The 24,289-nt window shown below is 40.0% G+C and overlaps 1 protein-coding gene across 41 annotated transcripts in view; it reads right to left on the bottom strand.

The window, feature by feature from the left end:
* Positions 1-24,289, bottom strand: part of SORBS1 (sorbin and SH3 domain containing 1) — a 1,860,906-nt gene that overhangs the window by 192,009 nt on the left and 1,644,608 nt on the right. For all 41 annotated transcript variants that reach the window (XM_078643144.1, XM_078643174.1, XM_078643143.1 and 38 more), the window contains 2 exons: positions 16,684-16,798; positions 16,472-16,597 (listed from right to left, as the gene is read on the bottom strand). In XM_078643144.1, coding sequence (XP_078499270.1) covers positions 16,472-16,597; positions 16,684-16,798 — 241 coding nt within the window. The remainder of the gene's footprint in view (positions 1-16,471; positions 16,598-16,683; positions 16,799-24,289) is intronic.

The raw sequence follows: 24,289 nt of genomic DNA, 5'->3' as shown, positions 1-24,289 counted from the left end.
CATTTGGGAAAAACAAAAGTTCTAAACCAATGAAAAGTGTCCATTTTAGATCACATGACCTTGTATTACATCATTAGGAAACCAAAAGTGAAATGAACCAATGAAAAGTGTTATTATCGAGTCACATGACCTGCTATGTTTACATTACGCGGTCGGCGCCGCGCCGCGGATCGCTTCCGGTTCGCGTACCGCTGCGCTTCCGGGTACGCGAACGTAGCACGTAATATGACGTATTACGCGAGAACGCGAAACGTCATGCTGACGCGAAGCGTTGCGATGTTGTTTTGTAACGCGAGAGGTGCGCTAAAGGAACGTTTACCAGTTCGCGTACCGGGTCGCGCCTCCAGATTGAGCTAACGGGAAGCTAACCGGTACGCGTACTGGGAGCGAAACAAAAAAAATACAAAAAAAATTGTATAAAAAACATGTAAAAAATATTTTTCTTTTTAAAGAATAATACATTGTAAAGGTTTTGATATTAGCTATTAAAAAACCAATGAAATTCACTGAAAAAACCATAGGTTATAGACCATATATAGTTAGGAATTAGCATTTACAAAACCTTAAAAATTCACTGAAAAAACCATAGGTTATAGACCATATATAGTTAGGGATTATCATTTAAAAAATCTTATTTTACTCACACAAAACCATTGAAATTCCATATATAGTTAGTTGTACTAACTATATATCGCGCACCCGCAATCCACTGCTGATCATGTCACATATTACATCATTCATGACATGGTCAGTGACATCACTGATGACATCACTGATGACATCTCAAATGACATCACTGATGACATCACTGATGACATCATCCAGTGACTGTGTGTTTCTGTAAAGTTTAAATATGTTTTACATATTGAAGAATGAGTAGATGTAGAAGTGTCTGGATGAAGGATTTAGTAGGTGCGTGACTGACTGTATGAGTGAGTGATTAAATGTGTCTCACTGAGTGCATGGGTTAGTGACTAAACTGTCTTAATTTGTGCATCATTATGTCTGTTGTTCTGTAAACTGCTGCATGTGTTGATCAGTAGCTATATGAGTAACTATATGGGTTATTGATTGGTTGCCCAAGCATTTGTATGGGAGACTGAGTGTGTGTGTGGGTGGCTGGGAAGTGTATGACTCTGTGCATAGATGTATGGGTTCAAAAGTGCATGTTGGAAACAGCTGTATGGGCGGTTGACTGTGTGCATGACTGTATTGGTGAGTGAACAGATATCTCAGTGCTACATGTCAAATTAAGTACATATGTAAAATACAGTACATGTGAGAGTTGACATATATAAATAACTGTGCATAAGAGCCAGTGAATGTGTGAGTGGCTGTATGGATCATTGTGAACTTGTATCCAGGATTGTATAAGTGAGTAAATATGTTTTAGTATATGTTTGAATAAGTAAGGTGTGTTTAACTGTATAGTTAAGGAAATGGAGGTGTGATTGATTGTTTGCATGACTGTCTAGGTGTGTGTGTAACTTCATGGATGAGTGACAATCTGTGAGTCTGTGTTTACACTGAGTGTATCTAAGGTTATATTAGAGTCTGAAGAGGTTCATCATATTATCACATGAATGATTTTATCAGTGATGTCATCAGTGATGTCATCAGTGATGTCATTTGAGATGTCATCAGTGATGTCATCAGTGATGTCATTTGAGATGTCATCAGTGATGTCATCAGTGATGTCACTGACCATGTCATGAATGATGTAATATGTGACATGATCAGCAGTGGATTGCGGGTGCGCGATATATAGTTAGTACAACTAACTATATATGGAATTTCAATGGTTTTGTGTGAGTAAAATAAGATTTTTTAAATGATAATCCCTAACTATATATGGTCTATAACCTATGGTTTTTTCAGTGAATTTTTAAGGTTTTGTAAATGCTAATTCCTAACTATATATGGTCTATAACCTATGGTTTTTTCAGTGAATATATATATATATATACACATATATATATATATATATATATATACGCAAGAAACAGGACAGGCCAGATATAGAGTAGTCCTACGTTTATGTTTGGGCTGTTGGGCTGTCCCGGTTTTTCCTATTCAAAATCTGGTCATCCAATCTAGAGCCTTAATACCTATTTTCTACTGTGCACTGCAATGAACGCTTATTTCTGATTACTAGGTCCCGCCTCCACAGGGCATGCTCTCTGCAACAAGACATACTGTTTACAACTCAGTGGGCTTACAACATGCCAACAGCATACCATTAGTTATTTTTGTTGGCCCTCTTACTTGCAATGTTTTGATTGCTTAGCTCTCCGTAGGCTTCCCTTCCTTTCTTGTATTAGCTCCTCCCTGGAGCATTGACCAAGTACATGTTCTTACTCGTCTTTTTGCAGTGCACCTGCTTCTTATGATGCTCTCACCGTATTAGCTGTCTCTATTGACACTTTAGTTATTTACACCCACAACTGTACTACTCTATGCCACTCTAGTCTATGCTACTCCACTCTACTCTACACCACTTCAGTCTTCACCACCCTACGCCTCTCCACTCTACGTCATTCCACTCTATGCCACTTCACTCTATGCCACTCTACTTTACACCACTCCGCTCTACAGCACCCTATGCTATTCTACTCTATGCCACTCCACTCTGCACAATGCCACTCTATAGCACTCTACCCTACTCCACTCTACACTACTCTACGCCACTCTAAAATATACCACTACACACCACTCTACTCTACACCACGCAAAGCAATTTAGTCTACACCACCCCACACAACTGTCCCTCTGTAGCACTCTATTTGATTCCACTGCACTCTACTCTACACCACTATATGCCACTGTACTGCACGCCACTCTACTCCTCTCAACCCCACTCTATTCCACTCCACTCTAAGTGACTTTGCTTCATGCCACTCTACTCCACTCCACTTAATGCGACTCTACACCACTCCACTCTACACCACTCTACTCTATGATGCTCTACTTTACACCACTCCACGGCATTCTACTCTACGTCACTCTATACAACTCCACACAATGCCACTCTACTCTGCACCACTCTACACCACTCCACACACTGCGAATCTATGCCTCTCCACTCCATGCCACTCTACGCTACTCCGTTCTACTCTATGCCACTCCACTCTATCATTTCACGCCAATTCACTCAACTCCACTCTACTACATGCCTCTTTCTGCTACTCTACACTTCATTCAATGCCATTGCTCTACTCTAGGCCACTCTACACCACTCCACTCTACACCACTATACCCCACGCTACACCATTCCACTGTACTCCATGTCATGATAATCACTCCACACAATGCAGCTCTACGCCACTTCACTCTACTCTACACCCCTCTACACCATGCCATTTTACTCTACGACACTCCGCTCCTCACACTGCCACAAACGCCACTCCACTCTACGACACTCCATGCCACTCTACACGACTCCACTCTACTTTACACCACTCTACTCTATTCTAAATCAATCTAATCTATGTCACTTTACTCTACACCACTCCATATCACTCCACGCCACACTACACCACCCCACTCTAAGCTACTCCAGCCCACTCCACACAATGCCACTCTATGCCACTCCACTCTACACCATTCTACTCTATGCTACTTTACTGTACACCACTCTACTCTACACTACACCATTCTACCAGATGCCACCCACTCCACTCTATGCCACTCCCCTCCACCTCACTCCCCTCCATGCCACTCTACTCTAATCTTCTCTATGCCAATGTAGTCTACGCCATACCACTAACTTTAGTCATATGGAACAGCAGCCACAGTGCTGTACAACATGGCTAAAAGACAATGGCAAAGCCAATAGCTCACACATGGGCGAGACCTATTTTCTTTACCAAAGCCTGGTGTTACTTCTGGTAACATTGCCATTGTGAGTTGCCATGACTAAATCTTCACTGTGCCGAAGAATACCAAATGCAGTTACCAAACAGGGTGAATTTGTTTGTGATTGTTCAACACAGTCTGTGAAATATTAGTTGATGACTTTCAGGCAATGCAAAAAGTGGGTTTATATGGTCATTTTGTTACCAGCATTTTCATGGAACCATTGAAGGGAATAAGAGTTGAGAAAGACTCTACTACTACACTAGAAGAATAGGGAGTGCTTCAGAAGTGGACTGAGGAGCATTGGTTGAGCTGCCTGTGGTCCCAGAGCTGCGAGTGCTTCAGATCAGGGGTGATGAGCATTGGTTGAGCTGTCCGTGGACCCGTGCAGAGTGCTTCAGATCAGGACTGAGGAACAGTTCCGGATTACCAAATAGGCAGAGTAGGCACCAGCCTGTGGGCCCGCTCCTGGTAGGGGTCCTGCGACAGCAGATCAAAATAATATTCATTTGCTCTTGAAAGAAAATAACAATCAAGCTTCCTTAAATTGTTTCCAAAAGATAGAAAAAAATTTATCGACTCAAAGAAACGAAAACTTTACATTAAAGAATCTATACAGAAAATCTAATGTAATTTACCCATTGAATATTGAGTTTTTTGGGTTTATTATTTTTTTAATGTTTGTTTAATAACATTAATTATTGTAAATGTTTAGTTTTATGTAATAAAATTGTTGGTAGGTAAAACTTAAAAAAGTATTAGGAGATAATTTGCGAAGGGGGGCGACATTTCGACTGTCTAGGGGTCCCCACAGGGTTTAATCTGGTACTGCTGATGAGCATTGACTGAGCTGTCTGTGGGCCAGGAGCTGGGAAGGCAGGGGCAGGACCAAATTATGCAGCAGAATTGGATAATTCATGGGCATGTAAAGGCAAATTATGTGGCAACTGCTGCACATTTTGTGATAAAATTACTTCATTATTTTGGCATTTTTACACTTCTTAAATCTGCCTGGGCAAATGCTTCACCTCAGCAGGACCAGTTTAAAACCCAAATATAGGAAAAAGAAACAGAAAGGTGACTAGTCAGCCATTGTGAAGGGCTTTACACTGCACGAAAATATGTCTTGACATGCTTTTAGTAACTATTGATCCATTTGAGTGAGAAACTAAATTTGTTTGTTAAATCTGGGGCTATGCGAAAGATGATTGTTATTGTGGCAAAGGCGTCAAATCCATAATTATGCAGAAAAACACCATAGCTGCAAAATTGTACAAGTTCAGTCTGTTTTTCTAATGGAAAGCGGCGTTTCCAGAAGACCTTTAATGTGAACACAAGATTAAAACAAAACTGAAGACAAGTTTTGGAACATATCATACAAGCTTGTACATTCTTTTGTACTCTGGGAGGTAGAAATGACAGTACTAATAAATAGTACTCTAGTATGTCCAAGCAAGATACAAATGTGTCTTTCCATGCTCTAAAATTTGATTTTCCTTGGAACCCAATTTGGTATACCCATAACACATAAGACGGTCGTCCACGATAGCTTCATTCCCATGGCCCAAGTTTATATGTAAGTATTCATGTATGTGTGCAAGTGGTATTTACACAGTAAAACAATGGAAAAGGAAGTGGAGTACAGTGCAGTACAGTCGCAAAGACAAGTATAAAGTCAACGAGCGATAGAGAAGGAATTTAATTTGAGGATTATTAATGCATTGTGGGGCATATTTACAATGAAGTGGCGGAGCACGGCATTGCCTCCTTGGCTTAACACCGCACTCCGCCACTTCAGAAACGCAGGGCTGCACGATATTTACAACAATATGGTGCAACCCTGCGTTTCCCCCTGCGCTGGAGCTACATTTACCAGCCTAGCGCCAACGCAGGCACTCTTACACCATAGTACAGGGGTGTCTGCATTGAGGGGAAGATTGTTTATGTGCAGGAAGGCCTCACTTCTGTTTAATTTCTATTTTCCAGCTGCACTTTATATTATATAAGCATCTTTATTCGATTCACAGAATCATCAAAGCAATTATAATAATACATTTCCGTTAAAAAAATATACAAAAAGCAAGGGTCCATCTTCATTTCAGTTGGCAAGCAGTATCTAAAGTGCAATTTTATAATTTTAGCAGCATATACGTTAGATCTTTTTAAAGTGCATACAGCCACATGCATCAAGCGATTTAGGAATCGCAAACGGTGCGATTCACAAAAATCGGCCGTTTGTGATTCCTAAATCGCTATTTGGGATGCATCAAACAAAAATACAAGAAATCGCTATTTTTTGCGATTTCTAAAAATGCGATTGCATTTAAGGAATCGCAATTTGCGATTCCTTAAATGCAATGCATGACACCTTTAACAATTGCGAATTCGCAATTAGGAGGGAAAAATTACCATGAGGATTTGCAAAAAATCTGAAAAATGCATTTTTGTGCTTTTTTCACACTGTCATGTTGTGCACACACATGCCCTTAGGGCATGTGTGTGCACAACATATGTGCATAGATTGATTTCAGGGGTGCAACAGGGTGTCCTTTGGACACCCCTGCAGCCTTGAAATCGCAATCTCAATTTGCGATTAGCTAATTGCGAATCGCAAATTGAGATTGTCTTTCCATTCATTCCTATGGGCCTTTTGGCCCATAGAATCAATGGGAAGGGATTTCTTAATTGCGATTCGCAAATTGTGAATCGCAATTAAGGAATAATAAGGATTCGCTAAATAAATTGCGAGTTTTTGATGCATTGTCGTTTGCGATTCCTTAATTGCGATTCCTTAATTTTCGCAATTAAGGAATCGCAAACGGCATAAATGATGCATGTACCTGATAGTGCCTAACATTACAATGTCTAAAGTGCAATTTTATAATTTTAGCAACGTGTACAAAACTTTTTGAAGTGCATGATACTCGGCAATCTCTTCCTAGTTACAACAAGAAAATTTAAAATGACTACTCCGGATCAAACGTAAATATTAATTTCAAAGACAGTAACAACATTTTGATTATGTAAAGTGCAAGTGCCTCACACAAATTTGTCATTAATGATGAATTTTAGCAATCAACTACGAAAATATTTGATTGACATTATATGCAAATACTAAAATAGGAAGTAACAATCTTTATATAGAATCATAGGGCCGAGTATTGTCCTTTTTCATTTTTTAGGTTAAAACTTCAAACCTCACTTTAGTCTAATAAAATTAGCTGTCAATAAGAATCTACTCGTTCCAAATACGATCAACTTAGAAGTGTCTGTCTTTAAGATACGCAACATTTCAATGTATTTCCTAATGCACAGATTCCTACCCAAGGGTTTTATCCATTTTTTCCTTGGGATTTCATATAACGGACAAAAGAATAGTACATGGACAAGATCCTCTTCTCTTCCTAGAGAGCACAGGGTGCATATAGAATCATTATTCTCACCATCCTTTCCCCCCTATTTAGATGTAAATGCATTAATTTGCAATGTACCTTATCTAAATTTTAGATACAGCACTTTGGCAAGTAAGGGCTCAATCTCGTCTAGGAACGATTCAAAGCAGGGGCTTATATTGAAACTCAGAAACTGGGTTATGAGTGGGCCATAATTGCAATTTAATGTGGCACTCTGCTCAATGTAATTCCAAAAGATGGTTTTGCATTCCTGTTTGGATTCAGGGGTGAGCAAGTCAGGGTGTTCCCAGAACCTGGTCAAGCCCAAATCCAGAAACCATCTACGGATATGGACCAACCATGGAAAGGTAATAAAATTGTCAAGAGTGACCAATTAACCTAAAGCCTGTCTATATGTTTGCAATTCCTCCGCGGTCCATATTCTGATCCAGTACGAAAGGGTCATCCAAATAGCCCTGTGCTCGATCCGCCTAATGCCCAAATCAAGCATAAGGGGGATCACAGGTGTTTTCTGTGGTAGGGCAGTAAACCTTCTCATAATTTTGTTTTCCCCTATTGTGAGTGGTAAGAGGGGCACCCCCCCACCCCCCCCCCCAATAACGCCGAGCCATATAAAGCGGCTGCTTGAACCCTATATTTATAAACTTAAAGTGCAGGAGTAATAGCTTTGGACGAGGTGGAGAAAAGCTTTTTTGTAATTGGAGCTGCATTTTGTATAAGGATCGATTTGGATTGCATAATCTGAGGATTCCATTATAGTTTGGAGTCAACAGTTACCCCAAGCTATACAAAATTTGGAACACGCTCCAGGGTTACTCCATTTAACTGCAATTTGTTTTTAAAACATTTATGGGGTCTGATAGTCATATATTTAGTTTTTAGTGGATTTATTTCCAGCCACTTTTGCCTGCAGTACACATCCAATGAATTTAGGAGGTTTTGGAGACCCTTATGTGTTTGAGATAACAAGATGGTATCATCAGCAAAAGTTAGCGCACAGATATGTTCCCCTCCCAATTTCGGGGAATCAGGATTGGCATTTTTGAGGGCCTCTATCATATCACTGACGTACAAGAGGAATAGGGTTGGCGCCAGGACACAGTCCTGGCGCACGCCCCTTTTTACTGGTATCTCTTCCGTCAATTCTCCCCCTTTCCCCCACCGCACTTTCGCATATGTGTTCTCATGGAGCCTAACTAGCTGGATTACAATGTTGCTCGGAACCCCTTGCTGAAGTAGGTTTGCCCATAGTAGGTCTCTAGGAATGGAATCAAATGAAGCCTTTAAATCTATAAAGGCCACGTATAGATTTCCATGTCTTAACGTGTGTATTTCCATGATATAATTATTAATCTAAAGACCTGGTCTATGGTACTTATTTTCTTTCTAAAACCAGCTTGACATGGGGAGAGCACGTTATTATCTATAATCCACTCATTTAGCCTGTCTAAGATCTGTTTTGCATAGACCTTTTGTAATATATATAATAGGCTAATGAGTCTATAATTAGCGGGATCGTCCCTAGAGCCTTTCTTATAAATCGGGACGATGTCCGCTTCCTTCCATGAGTTAGGGATGGGTTGGCCTCCAGCAATTTCATTACAGAGGAGATTAATGCAAGGAGCCCAAACATCTGTCGCATGTTTAAATAAATCACCCGGGATCTTATCAGGTCCCGGTGCTTTAGAGGGTTTTACAGTCGCTATTGCCTTTAATGTGTCTGCCATACTGAACTGGAGAGGTATAGCTTGGTTAGATGATAAAAATATATCAATGTTAACTAGAGAGACTTCAATTGGTTGGGCAGGGAGAGCGTATAAGTGGGCAAAGTGGTTATACCAGGACTTAGGATCCAGATTATAGTCTTGAACAGGAACATTTGCCTTGGTGCCATTTGCAATAATCCTCCAGAACAAGAACTGGTCACCCCTCTTAGTAGCTGTTAGCAGTTCTTCCCAGCTTTCATCTTCCCACCTTCTACGTGCAGCCTTCTGTTTTTTTTTGTATGCGTCCCTCAGTTGCCTAATCAGAGTGATGTTTTTGGTTTCTAGGGCCTTAACTAGATTTTTCTTAGCAAGAGCACATTCTGTGTCAAACCATAGGTTCGACTCCCCCGACATGATGTTATGTTTGATGTTCGTAGGCACTGGTTTAGTTAGATGAGGCTTTATACTCTAAATCAGCATCTGATGGGTCTGAGTTATAGTTAGGCCACTAGATCGCTCTTCCATAAAATATGATACTAGGTCAACAAAAATATTGTAAACATGTGTCAAAGGTTCGACCTTACCCAGGATAGATGGCCATTTTAAGGCCCTCCTGTTGTTAGAAACCTGAGGTTGTGTCACCTCTACATCCCTGCCTGTTTGAGGCAGAGAATGCAGCAGAAAACCTTTCTCTACAAGGTCTAAGCACGAAGGGAAGTGATCACTTTCTCTTCTGCTGCTATCCACCGTAAAATCTTGGACAAGGTCCCAGTGACGGGTGCTTATCATAATATAATCTATGCAGGAGGATGATACCCCTCTTGAGAAGGTATTTGAGGATTTGAGGTCTAAGGGGGTTCTGCCATTACATGATCTAAATCCATGTTCAATGGTAAAATTAAATATTTGTAAAGCTGAGGCAGAAAGTCTCACCATTTCCTCTGTCTCAAGTAACGGGATTCCCATAGCAAGGTCGTGTTCTTCAATAACAATATTTACTCCCTGCAATGGCTTGTAACAGCAATTGAAGTCACCTCCAAGTATAATAAGCTCTTTAGATTGTATTGTATCAAGAGCTTCCTCTAACTGGGTGATTATTACTGATTCCTTTGAAGGTTCTCTGGGTCTTATATATATACTGAACAAGTAGAACCGGTACTTGTTCGGAAATTTAAAACTAAGTCCCAAGACATCGTCAGTGGCAGTAGGAAAGATCACTACAGATGCATTAATATTATTTTTTATCCATACTAAAAGGCCACCGGATGGTCTTCCTCTAACTGATTGGTGCGCCTCTAAGCTGAATGTTCTATAACCAGCTTTAAATAAAGGTTCTCTTGCCCAGGTTTCTTGGAAGAGGCAAATATCAAAGGAATCAATATAAGTCTGCCAATCTGGTTCTTGCAGGTTCCTTGTAAGCCCAGCTATATTCCAAGATACCATCTTTATTTGGCACGGAATTAGATGTGGTATTAAGATGTCAGAACTATCATAATTATTTATAGGATCTGTAAGTACTTCAAGTCGAGGACCAGTATTAATAAAATGCATAGACCCTTCGGGTGGCTCACTATCATTTAATTTAATGCCCTCGGGCCTATGACCTTCCCCTAGGGTATACATTATAGATTGATCAACAGATTGTGAGACGCCATGTGCATGACCCAAGGATTGTATTGTATCACTCACTACAGGATACAAATTCCAAACTTGTGGTAGTCAATCTATTGCTTCAAGGTCACTGTAACACCTTAAGTTATTAAATTGATTAGAATCACTGGTTTCCTCAGTTCTACTTTGCCTAATACTAATTCTTGATTGAAAAAGGGAATGAGATCTTAGATTAATAACAATCAAGTTATCAGCAATGTCTTTTGAACAAAAGGATACCCTTATATCATCTAAATTCCCAGGGCCCTGAGGGATCCTTTCCACATTTTTTATGTCAGATCTTATTATGGAAAGACATTGTATTTCCTTCCTAAACCAGTGAATTACTTTATTTACAAGTGACTCCCTGTCTTCTCTACTATTTGGGGCTACCTCGTTACATTGGTTAGGAATACATTATACAATTTTTGCTCATCTCTAGTTGAGATATAATGGCCCTCGCTGGCTCTAGAATTCCCCTCCTCAACAACAAGACCCCTTCCCGAGCTTGGCACCACGGGCCAGGACCTAGATGGATGTAAAATTTCTAGATTTCTACGCCTGGTTTAGTCCCCGAGAGAGAGAATATGTATTGGACCAGTTCTCTTAAGGGCCTCCAAGGGTTTAGTGTACATCCTTGTCATAGGGTAAGTGCTTTAATTTCCTGCCTGATTTATATGTTGGCTTACAGTGGTTCTATCAGATATTTTAGGTACCCACTTTCTTATATTAGGGGGATCAGGTTTCTTCCCTGTATTGGTTTTGCCCCCTAGGTCAGTAGTTACTATTCCTAGGTCTGTTGGTGGTCGATTTATTAATGCCTCAATAATTTTTTTAAAGCTATGACCTCTTCTTGGACGATGTTAAGCTTTTCATAGAGGTCTTGTACCAATTTGTGAGTAAGGTTGGTTTTGCTCTGCGGAGCTTCCTCTGTTAATCCCAGGCCGATTGGTCCAATTGGAGCTTCATTTACTGCACAAACTACCTGAGTTTCCACCTCGCTATCCTCTAGGGACAGATACCTATTTGAACACTCTATGTTCACTACCTCATTGTGAGAAAGTCTGTGTCGATCCCTTGCTGAGTTACTGCAATTGCTTATGGAGGGGGAGGGGGTCATGCCTGTAACCCGTCCAGATTTAGATGGAGACACAATTGGTAGTAAAACTGGATCTTTGTTATAAGGTTGGTGCACAGTAATAGTTGGGCGATTTACCTTTATCATACCAGATTTTTCCTTCCTACTATAATAGGAGGACATTTTGTTTTTCCCTTTAGCATTACTCTCTTTCTTAGTTGATAACATACTTTCAACCTCCTCAATTAGCTCATCAATAGCCGCAAGAGTACAATTCTCAGCTGCTGATTTAGCTAACGTTTGCGTTTTTGCTATTCTTTTCCTCCCAGTAATCATGTCAGCTGCTTTCCTCTTCCCCATTTTGCCTTGCTAATTGAGTAGGGATATCTGCGTCAGCTGTTTAATCTAGTAAGGAGAGTGCAGTTTGGGATAAGATCACAATAAATTCCCAAGGTATGATACTCCCAAATCCAGTTTTATTCTATTCTATCAATTATAACAACACTGGTCATACAGTATTGGCGTTATCTATCTATGACCTGTGATAATCAACAATTTAATTAAAAACAATCAAATAATAATATTAGTATGACATAAAATTTAAAAACAAAAATGTGAATCACAGATGCTTAAAAAGAGCGAAATGCCTATTTTCCAGTTCGCTTTAGCACGGTTCGCAGAAATCTAGTATGTCCTTCTTCAATCAATAAAATAAATCTGTTCAGTCTTACCGCAAGTATTAAGTGGAACCAAGACGGTAGTATAGGACCAAAAAACCAAAGAGTGTGGCCCAGCCCGGCCTTTTCTGGGCTTTGACGGGCACGGATAGGCCTGCCCTTGGCCCGGGCAGCGCCCGCGCTGCGGGAGCCCTGAGCCGGTTTTAGCGCCCCTCCTGGCGCTGGATGGTGACGCTCGCGTCAGGCGCCACAGGAGGACTCTGGGAATTGGGAGTCCCCGGTCGATGTAGAAACGGTGCAGTCCCCTGCGGACTGTTAAGGTGCAGGAGGGCAGGGCTATGGCAAAACAAGCAGCAGCAAGGCAGGCTTGGGACCCGCGCTGTGGGAGCCTGGAGCCGGTTTTAACACGCCTCCTGGCGCTGGATGGTGACGCTCGTTTCAGGCTCCACAGGGAGACTCTAGGAATTGGAGTCCCCCGGTCGATGTAGAAACTGTGCATTCACCCGCGGACTGCACCGTTTATATGCAACCGTTTTATATGCAATCTTTTAATTTAAAAGAAAAAAAAACACTATGATTTCCTAATTTCTATGGTGAGATTCCAGCCCTAGATTGTCATAAGCACTTTATACCAGCCTACCACGGAGGGAGGAATAGTACTCCTAAATATAAAAACTTATTATTATGCATATTTTGCACAGTACCCATTTAGATTTAGAACAGCACACTTTTCTTATTCACATTTCAATAATGAGCTAATGGACATGATGCAAAAAAACACTAATATTAAAGGTATTCTTAGTGTTAGAAGATGGGTCTATAGTTGGCAGTGGTTTGCACCCTGTTCAAGTACGGTCAGGGTAAGTAAGGTAAACACTAAGAATAACCCGTGCTCACCCCCTTGGTAGCTTGGCAAGAGCAGTCAGATTTATTACTAGAGGCAATGTGTAAAGTGTTTGTACATGCACACACCGTAACACAGTGACAACAGCACAAAAGTACTCCATACCGGTTTTGAAAAATAGACAGGATTTATCTGAGTAAAATAAGACCAAAACAACAAATATCCAACATACACAAATCACGTTATGAATCTTTCAATATTAAATAGAGTTCTAGTTCTTAGAAAACAATAGCTGTGCCTGCAGCTATCAGGTCGCGCTTGACTAGAACAAATCCACAAGCTTAGCCTGACGGTTAGGGAATGTGGGTCGGATACAGGAGTCAGGCACACCCCAGCACAGTACCTTGGATATGTTAAAAATCAACGATGGTGCAAGGCTCAGGGGAGGTGAGGTGAAGCGAAAGCAAGTGATGCGTCAGTTTCTTACTGCTGTGCAGGGTTGTTGGCACATTGGCACATGGGGATGGTGCGCTGCTCAAAGGGGGTGAGGCATCACTGTATTAAGTGAGGTGTCAGTTCCTGGAGGCAGTGCAGGGTCATTGAGCAGCTAATGCCTGAGGATGATGCGAGGCGCAGGGGAGGTGATGCGTTGGTTGCAGGTGTGGCACCTCGGGTCCTTACTGTAGTGCAGTATCGGTAATGAACTTGGAGGCCAAGCTGTGAGACCTTGATTTCCTGGAGTCGAGGTCAAACCAGTGAGCCACAGCTGCGGCGTTGGAGTGGTACAACATGGAGGTCAGTGGCGCGGTGCTCGGAACTCCTGCAGTGGTGAGTCTTCGGAGGCTCTACGTCTTCGTCGGAGCCTGCTTTGTAAGTGGCTGCCGTTGAATTGAGCGGGGACCGCAGCTTCGGTGCAGGCAGCAGCACAGCATCAGAATTGCAGACAGCGCTGTTTCAGAAGTTACTTGGCATTGATTTGTGGCTTGAAACTGTGCTTAGTGCCTGACACTTAGTTCCATTGGTGCAAAATTGAAATGCGCACACCGACCGTCACATGCCTCTGGGCTTTGATATCTTTTCCCGCAGGGCGAATGGATTACATTAATCAGACAAGGTCTCTTTTTGATGCATGGAAACTCACTTCCAAGGGACCAGGAATTGGAATTGGCATCATTTGGCAAGTACAGCTATAAGCAGATGATCCCAGATACTACAGGTGAAGTCTTTGATGGGTCTGAGACATCCAACAGAGGCAAGCTCAACTCAAGCACTTGCAGAAACTTTAGAAAGCAGGATGTAGAGAGCAAAGTCCAGTCCTCTCACTCCCAGGACAGAAGCAGCAGGCAGCAGGCCAACACAGCAAAGCAAACAGCAAAGTGGTAGTCCCTCCTGACAGCCCAACAGTTCTTCTTCCTGGCAGAATGTTCTCAGTCTAGAAGTGCTCTGAGAATATGGTGAAGAGGTCCAGTACTTATACCCATTTTAGCCTTCGAAGTAGGGATACTTCAAAGAAAGGTCTTTACAGTGCCCAAGACCCTGCCCTTCCTGGCTCCAAACACACTACAGGGGACGGAGACTTCTTTGTTTTGGGACATGCACAGCGTATGCACGTGCAAGTGTCAGCTCCTCCCACCACTCTAGCTCAGGAAGGCCCATCAGTCTGGTGCCAAATTTTGAAAAATGCAACTCTATTCGAAATGGTTGATTTATTGTACTCAACAGTTTTTCAATAAGATTAATCCAGAATGCTCTTCTATACAGTAATAGATGTGAATCCACAGAAGTAATAAATTAGTCCTATACGATATTGTGATGCTACAGACTACATAATTTTTGGTATTCGATATTTGAGTATCTTGAAAGTCAACTACCGATTCCAATTCTCCAAAAACCCGATTATAGCCCATGTGGGTTATTTTCCAAAGAAGGGGATAGCTCTGAGATTCCAAATATTGGCTTATATTTCAGTGTTCGTTAGCATAGTCATTTATTACGGAAGTGAAAGACTAAATTAATGTCTTCTTTCACAGACTGGTTTAAAAAATGTGTAGAATAGGACAAGACTTTATATGTAATAAATGCTGTTGGAAGTCAAAAAACATTTTCAACTGTGGGATCATTTGTCTATTTGAATAGTAATCTCACATTTTTTAACTTTATATTCATCAGCTATGTCATTGTTGATTTCTCTATGTGCATGAATGATTATATTAATAAAATGTATGCAATATATTTAATGCAGATAAATGTTAATAAGGATGATTATAGTTTTTACTTTACCTCCAAATAAATAATACCAAAATAAAAAAGTAGCTATGTTGCTGAAAGCTGGTCACACACAACCATGCCACTTCCTTTGTCTTAGTACTGTCCTGTTAACAAAAGTGCAAGTATTAAATGCAAAGACGAGGGATCTTTACTTTTAGATAGAGCTTACCAGTCCTCCTCTGGATGAATTGAATTAAATCTAAATTTGATCCTCGAAGATTGAATTGTGACACAAGTGTGGCCAACTATTTAAATAGGTATTGAAAGCTTTAAAATGTGCTCACTATCGCTTCATTCCTGTTCCCAAACTACAGCATCTATGTCTATTTGTGTGGATCCCATTTGCTGTGATAACTCTGAATACTATTTTAATCCTACTAGCGTGTCATATGTTGCATGAAAACCTACCTACACAAAGGCTCAGAGTGTGCAGTTTTGATTTTGGTTTCTGGTGTCTTGCTAGAATTCAGATGACCAGGGAAGGTAAAAAGAGTCAATCAAATCAGTAGTTAATAGAAATATAGCTCAACCTGTTTGATCTTTTCCGATGATCGAGGTGTGCCTGAAGTCAGCAGGTATACAACATTCATTGGGTGGAGGCTTTTACCTGCACGGTTTTTCTCGGGGGACTATTTTTATACAATTTAAGAAGTATCGTTTTTCCTAACATTTAAGTTACTCCATTATGGCTTTCTACTGCACCAACTCCACTCCAGCATACTGAGGACTGAAGTGTCACCTATGTTTGTGAAGCCGCAATTAAAACTACACTGACATCCTGAAATTCTTTCTTGGTAGGGGGAGATGGGGAGTGATGTACCCCTGAGTTCGGGTTGGTGTCTCTTCAGTGGTATAATTGTTTTGACTTTCATAAGTGTCAATTCATTATGTCCATCATTAATACATTTTATAAAATCTTAAGTTTCCAAAGATGTGTAAACACATTACATGTGATAAGGAATGGGAAACAAAATTATTACCTTTCTGAAGGACATTTCAACTTGAGTATCACCATTGAAGTTAAATCTCGCAATGGCGTCTCCGTACTCCAGTACCTGCATAGGTAAGGGTTTCTTGGGTTGGGCTTTCTCTGTTGGTGGAAGTAGCTGAATAGAAAGGATCATGTTTGAGTATAATGAGAAAACTCAGTAACATATCGTAGTATCCTTGATTAGGAAAACAGCTGCTTTACCTCTATATATGATTTTGGAACGATTCCCACTCGTCCATGATGCTCTCCTTCATACCAGTTCTGATCAATCTGTTTATAGATGTAAACCACATCGCCTTTCTGAAGTGGAAGTTCCCTGCAGAAATAATCCCAAAGAAAGTTAGGTATGAATGTGTTATTTGCAGTCACTTTGGCATAGCACTGAAGTTTCAATTTAAACCTAAAACACCTCAAGAACTGCAAAATAAACAAAATGTAGAATACTGTCTTACTGATTAAGTAACTATTGAAGCACAGCATACCAAAAAAGTTAATTTAATGCTTTAATTAGTCCGTTTGTTTTGCAGTTCACTGGGGCAATGACCACATGTCTATAGTAGGTACCTGCTTTCACATGTTGCACTTACTAAGGAAAGCACTTCCTTTTCTTCTGCTTGCAGCCAGGAAATCTCTGGTACGCGCTTTTTTTTTTAGCAGCCTTGAATACGGTAATGCTCTTCTAGCTTCCCCAAATGAGACATTGCTCTGTAACCTTTGTTCGTGCAAAACACGGCTACATGGCTTATCTGTAATTTGCCATTCAAATCTGCATCTTCCCTTCCTTTAAGAACGCTACATTGGCTAACAGTCAAAAAGAGAATTACATTCAAGATTTGTTGCATTACCCATAAAGCTTTCGTTGGGAAAGGACCAAGCTATCTACACCAGAAGCTTAAATAGCAATCTTCCTACTAGGAATCTGCGATCAATGGATAAAGGACTACATTACCATTCCCACCATCTGACGCATAAGGTGCGGAGGCAGATCCTCTTCATATTTGGCACCTAACTATTGGAATCATTTGCCCTTCTACATTCACACCCGCACTGACTACACCAAATTCAAAAAATTACTAAAGCCTTACTTATTCTAATTTTGCCCTTTAGTCCTGCTGCTTGTGTTTATCCGTAGCGGCAAGATACCCCGTTAGTGTGATTCGTGGGCAATATTAAGTAAAAAAAATAAAAATAATGAAACATTAGAAAATATCGTACTTGGTTCTCCTTCACATTTTAAAATTCCTGCTTCATATCCATATCTTCTCTTGACTAGGTGACTGATTCAATTAATAAAACTTTATTTAGTGTAAAAGCCATAAAAGTGTCTGATCATACGATAAATATAAATTGTTTAACTATACATATCTGATACACGACAATTAAAAAGTCAGGTCAAAAGAAGAAGTAAAATACAGAGGTTATGACATTATGACTCTTCATAGCTTTTCCTTACTAGTAAGACTCTAGTAATCAAATTTTATACACCACACCAGACTTCAGAAGAACCTAGATGCCGCAAATATAATAACGCAATTTTACACTGTCTAAGTTTAACTTGGCGTAATAAAGGAACCAGAAATTGCTTTTGAATGCATTTAGACAGAAGCAGACAGTACTTGATAAACACATTTTAAGTACATTTTAGATATTCCAACTATAGTATCAGGTTTTTTAAAATACTGAGGAACACCAAGCCTTGAAAATGTCTGATTCACATAACGAAACCAAGGGTGTCTTAGGTGATGACAGTAATTGAATGATATGATATTCTAATTCAGAGTTGTAATGTATTTAATTTGTAGCCCTGATAAAGTCAGTGATGCGTACACATCCATCTGACAAAACACGTGTTGACTACAGGAGACGACTAATGATTGTGGATTGAAGGAATAAATTGCCCAGAAAGCAAGAAGATTGGAACTTACTTATTATTTATGATAGTTATTTGAGTTGGTTGCTCTGGACTATCTGTCTATTGTGACTACTGGGTTTTCTCAGTTATTGTGAGAGCGTTAGTGGCCGCTCTCTGCCCTGGAGCACCACGACATTTGATAAACGTGCGGTTAGTGTGGGAATACTCACAAGGTTTGCGCAAGTGCCCCAGCCACACCCTAGTTCAAATTAGGACTGTGGGCCCGAAGCACCTGTTATTCTCTGAGAAAAATAGAAGGAGTCTGGATTACATTACAATGAGTACAAGAAAAGATAGGGATAAGGTAGCGTAGGATTTATTCAAAGACCTAAGTGCAGGGGTTGCTATCAATAAAGCACTGAACCAGGGCAGTACTAAGCAGAAGGAAAGTTTGAAACAAAAATGTATTAGGTTAGAGAGGATGAAAAAAACTGAAGCATCAAAGTGGTGAGGCGGGGCCACGTTAAAACAATATCAAAGGTTGGGCAGAGTACCACATGGTCTGCGCTCACAGATCTTTCTGACGTATGATGACTTAGAGGAGGATCTCCTTTCACAGTGGGAAAAGGAGCTTACTAGTAACTCAAATAACCTGATGAATATTTTTCTAGAGAATGCAAGCAGATAGGAAGATAAACTAGCTGTGGAAATAGATACACTAGAGAAGGAGATTTCATATCTTAATTTAGAGGAGCCTACCAAGAACAATTATGACATCCTGGAGGGTATTCTGAATAAACATAAGGAGGAAATCAAACAACGTAAGGCGAGGAAGCACAAGAGGGATGAGGCAGACTACCTCAATGGGAGAGTATTTACATTTGCCAAGAAGTTTGACCGTTTAATTAGACAAGATATAACTATAGGAATGAGTAGAGCATCTTTGATAAGTAAGAAGAGTGCGACCTCAACTAGTAACACATCTAGAAGTGGACACCACAATAACACACTAGTAATAGCATTGATTTGTTTAATAAGTTGGTGCTACATGATATTGACAGATGGGAACAGAAAATGAGCAGGAACAAAAGAAATTGTGTGAAGGATAATCTAACCTCACGGGAGAGGGCCACCCCTCAAAGAACTCTCGAATGATCACAACATAATAATCAGAGAAGCGGATAAGGGGGGGCTGCACAGTGGTGATGGAAAAGGTGGACTATGAAAATGAGATTCTTATGCAACTAAGTGACGAGAGATGCTATAATCAACTATGTAGAAATCCCATACCAGATATTACTCAAAACATTAATGATCACTTGAGAGAGTGGTATGACTTGGGCTTGATGAATGAGGATGAGTACAGGTGCTTGACAGTAGATCACCCTAGGTTCCCGTGTCTCTATACTCTACCAAAGGTGCATAAGGGATTACCTTTCCTCCTGGTACACCAATAATTTTGGGTATTGGGGGACCAACAGAGAAACTCTCACAATATGTGGATAACTACCTGAGACCTTTGTATCGAATCTACCTTCCTATATTAGGGACACGAACCATACACTCAATATGCTATGTGATGTGAGGTGGTAACCGGTTATGACATTGGTATCATTTGATGTGGTCTCACTTTATACCAATATACATTTTTTTTTTTTTATAAACGGCAGATTGGATTCATGGCACACTCTGATATGTTGACAGAGATGGTGCAACTAATCCTGGATAATAATGCCTTCCTTTTTAACAGTGGCTGGTACAGACAGCTCTAGGGGACCGCGATGGGATCAAGGTTCGCGCCGTCTTTTGCAAACCTTTTTATGGGATGGTTTGAGGCGGTGCATATCTGGGGACCCCACGGCCGGGAGTGGACGGATGATATACACTATTGTGGTCGATATATCGACGACTGTATAATGATCTGGACTGGCACCACGCTTAAATTGAAAGGTTTTTTTTTTTGAATGGCAATGAATACAACATGTCATTCACTATAGTTAATAGTAGGACGTAACTTATTTTTCTGGACGTAGAATTGTATGTGACAGGAGATTGGATACACAGTAGAATGCACAGAAAACCCATGTCTTGTAACTCCTTATTACACGCAAGCAGCTCACACCCAAAGTGTCATATCAATTCTTTCCCATTTGGGGAGATGCTCAGGGCACAAAGGAATTGCAGCCAGGAGCATACATTAGAGGAGAACTTAAAAGATATGGAACACCAGTTTGTAACACAAGGGTATAGCAAGGAGGTGGTCAATAGTGCTGTTAGCAGAACACGTAAGCTTGACCGTTCTGATACTCTGAAAGAAAAGAAGAAAGTGGGTAGAGACATGAGAGGAGGTCCGATTAGACTGATTACTAAATATCATCCTTATTCTCATGAGCTGTACAATATACCCAATAGACACTAGACGTTATTAACATCAGACAAGGATCTACAAACTTTTGTGTGGGCTAGACAGAGTATCACTTACAAGAAGGGTAATACAATACGAAACATAGTGAGTCCTAGTTAGCCTACACCACCTATACGGGGGACATAGTTACATGCAAGGAGCAATGGTTTCTACAAATGTGGTAATTGCACTATGTGCAAATTAGCTTTAGAGAAAGTTACAGAGTTTAGTTATAATGGATCATGTAAATTTCAAATCAAGACACATATTGATTGTTTGACAAAATATGTGGTGTACATACTTGTATGTGAGTGCAGCCAAATTTACATAGGGAGTACAATCAGGCCAGTGAAGGAGAGAATTACTGAACACTTCAGGGCAGTGAAACAAGAGGATACGAGATATCCCATTGCCTAAAATATGAATGAATGTACATCACAAGGCAGACATTTGCAGATCAAATTTCACGGGTTACAAACGATACCAGTTAACTACAGAGGGGGTAACCGGGAACTTGTGTTATGACAATGTGAGGCCCGCTGGATAATGATCTTGAAAGCTGTGGACAGAGGTCTTAACATGGGTCATGAAATGCAGTATCTTTTGGGCACATTGAATGATGATGTCAGCAACATAATCATGGTCTATGGATTTTTAGTTTGAGATAGTATATATTATGTGATGAATAGGTTAACAGATTGTATATATGCAGGCTGTATATGATGTAAAATCACCTAAACAAAGATGTACTTGATGTATAATTGGGTATAATAACCAACAATGTATGAAATAATAATGATACGCGCTTGTTACAAGCTTGTGGTAGAACTTACCATTTCAATGAAGGAGAAATGCTAATTTCGAATCCTGTTGTAAATTTGATTAGGAAGTATGAATTAGAGGTTGATGATCTGGCTCACGCATCTGGGTTGAATCTATGGGTTAGATATAGAATACTGATGGTGGGGTAGTGATTTTACCGGTGTACTAGTAGTCAGGGAATATTGTTTTTCGATATGTACTGTACCCCACAATCTGCGGACTATCATATCTAACAATGGATAGTTTAATTTAAATATGGGTTATTGATACACATGTACTAAACTTAAGTCTTGATGCTCTTGTTTTCCATGCCCCACCAAATATCGGGTACAGAAGGTAACCAAGATCATGGTGCAGTAATATATCTAGAATTTATCCGCGTACGGTATAGGCAGCAATACCTGTTTAATAGGATACGATAATTAGAAACACTGAAGTTTGTTTATGAATGTGCTATTAACAATATCGTGAAATTTAACAATGAGTTATATTAGTAAGGTTTGCTTTTGAGATATGCAACTATTGGTGGAAAAGTAACGCCCACCATCTTCGTATATCCGTTGTTTTAACGTGATGAAGTGAGGGGCAGACATCTTATGTAGATATTTGACTTGCAGACTTACGTGTTGGCCTAAAATTTGGGATTTCGTTGGGAAGAGCTGAATAATAGCGCAGACAAACATTGAAGTATATTTTAAGATAACGGCTGAGAGCGACATTAGGGATTAATTGAATTGGAGAGTTTCAACTCGTACTACTATAAAAGACAGGAACAACATGGCGCCCATTCCCCACGCCGGGACGGATAGTGCGAGGAGTACTCTCCGTTATACAGGTACGTTGGGGTTATTTTTGATCTGTGAATAATGGGGAATTAGGTTTAATGATGCAGGGACAACCTAGAATGTGGCATTTTATTGTGGGAGACAATTATGCACTACAACACATGTTTATCAAATTAGAGCGACGGATTAACTCAGGCATAGACATTACGGCTATATGCTATTAACATCGGGACAGATACATGAAAAGTTTGGATTGGGGACCGTGGGGGACAGTCTCTGTCTCTAGATAATGGATGATTAGGTTTAAGGTTGATGCAACAGGTTAATATGTGGCTTTTTGATTGTGAGGTAGAATTATGCACCATAACACATGCTTGTCAACGTAGCAACGAACTATGATTATTTGGGGCATGGTTAATACGACTGTATCCTGGTAATACCGGGATAGGCACATGAGAATTTGGGATTTTATATTAAAGTGGGATGATGCACTGAAACCAGTGTGTAGGATAGTAGAGTGAAGAAAGTTGAGTAATTTGGGGAATTACCGATTTTGATACCACATTTGATAATACTAGGACAGAGATCTTGGACTTTCTATATGAGTCCAGAGGATGATCTATGATTGGTAAATAATAGAAAAATATGGTCTGCAGATTATTACTGACAATGATGTGAGTATTGAATGTAGTTATGTTGGTTACAGGTGAACATACACCAACATAACAACAGTGGTCACACATAAGGAAAGATTTGAGTTCTGAGGTGAGATATTGTTTATTCATACAATGGTTTTAGCGTGATCATATTAGAAATGACTACAACATTTCATAAGTTACACTAACATGTAATTTACACTGATTAGGTACGACTCCTTTGAAATACTCATGACGATACATTGAATTAGTTGAGCCTCTGCATGAATTTCTAAGACATAGAATCTTTACTACACACATGGGTTATAAAGAGGTCTGCCAACATGTTCACATGATAACCTTCTGGGATATCGTAGACAGCGGGAACTTAACACTTTGTTTTTGTTATGTAAGTTTGGTATTAATTTGATATTGACATATTTCCCTCCTATTGTATATAAATATGATTTAAGGAAATGAGGATTTAACTGTTTGAGCACATGTCCAGGGTGTCTTAGGAGATCGGAGTAATTGAATGATATGATATTTTAATTCAGAGTTATAATGTATTTAATTGGTAGCCCTGGTTAACTCAGTGATGCTTACACATCCATCTGATGAAACACGTGTTGGTTACAGGAGACTACTTATGATTGTGGATTGAAGGAATAAATCGACCTGAAAGCAAGAAGATTGTAACTTACTTATTATTTATGATTGTTATTTTAGTTGTTTGCTCGAGACTATCTGTCTAAGGGATTTCAGCACTGTTTTCCAGGGCGATACAATCTTCTATCATTAATTTGGAAAAATTATCTTCAGGAGTTCGTCATAACTTAAACTATAGCAATAGCGGTAACTTTTCAACAAATTCCTTGGTAGATCACATTCCAGTTTCTAAATGGCAAAGACTTCCAGCAGTCTCCTGCAGGAATGACAACAAACTGTGCATAAAGTTATTTGCATCACTCTGAAGAGAAGGAGGGTTTATACAACCCCACATGCCAAAACCTTAATGGCCAACTGGCATGCACTTACAGCGATATAATGGATCATTTCTTTCACAAAAGTTATGCTATAGATGTAAGGAAAAACTGAGGTCACTTTCGATAGCCCTTTGTAGTTGTATACACCTCACCTTCACTAAACGGCCCTAGTTAAGCCCTGAGTGAAAGGGAATTCCTAGATAGGTTAAAAAACACAATCTTACCCAAAGGGTACACTTCTATCCTGTGCTTCATCGCTTTTGTGTGTTTCTGGACCACTAATCATAATATAAAATTTAGTTACAATTACTTTTAGGTCCAAA

Source organism: Lissotriton helveticus, chromosome 5_1 (assembly GCF_964261635.1).
Source record: "Lissotriton helveticus chromosome 5_1, aLisHel1.1, whole genome shotgun sequence".
Lineage (NCBI taxonomy): Eukaryota > Metazoa > Chordata > Amphibia > Caudata > Salamandridae > Lissotriton > Lissotriton helveticus.
The sequence above is the reverse complement of the archived record's forward strand: the minus strand, read 5'-3'. Positions and strand labels throughout refer to the sequence as shown.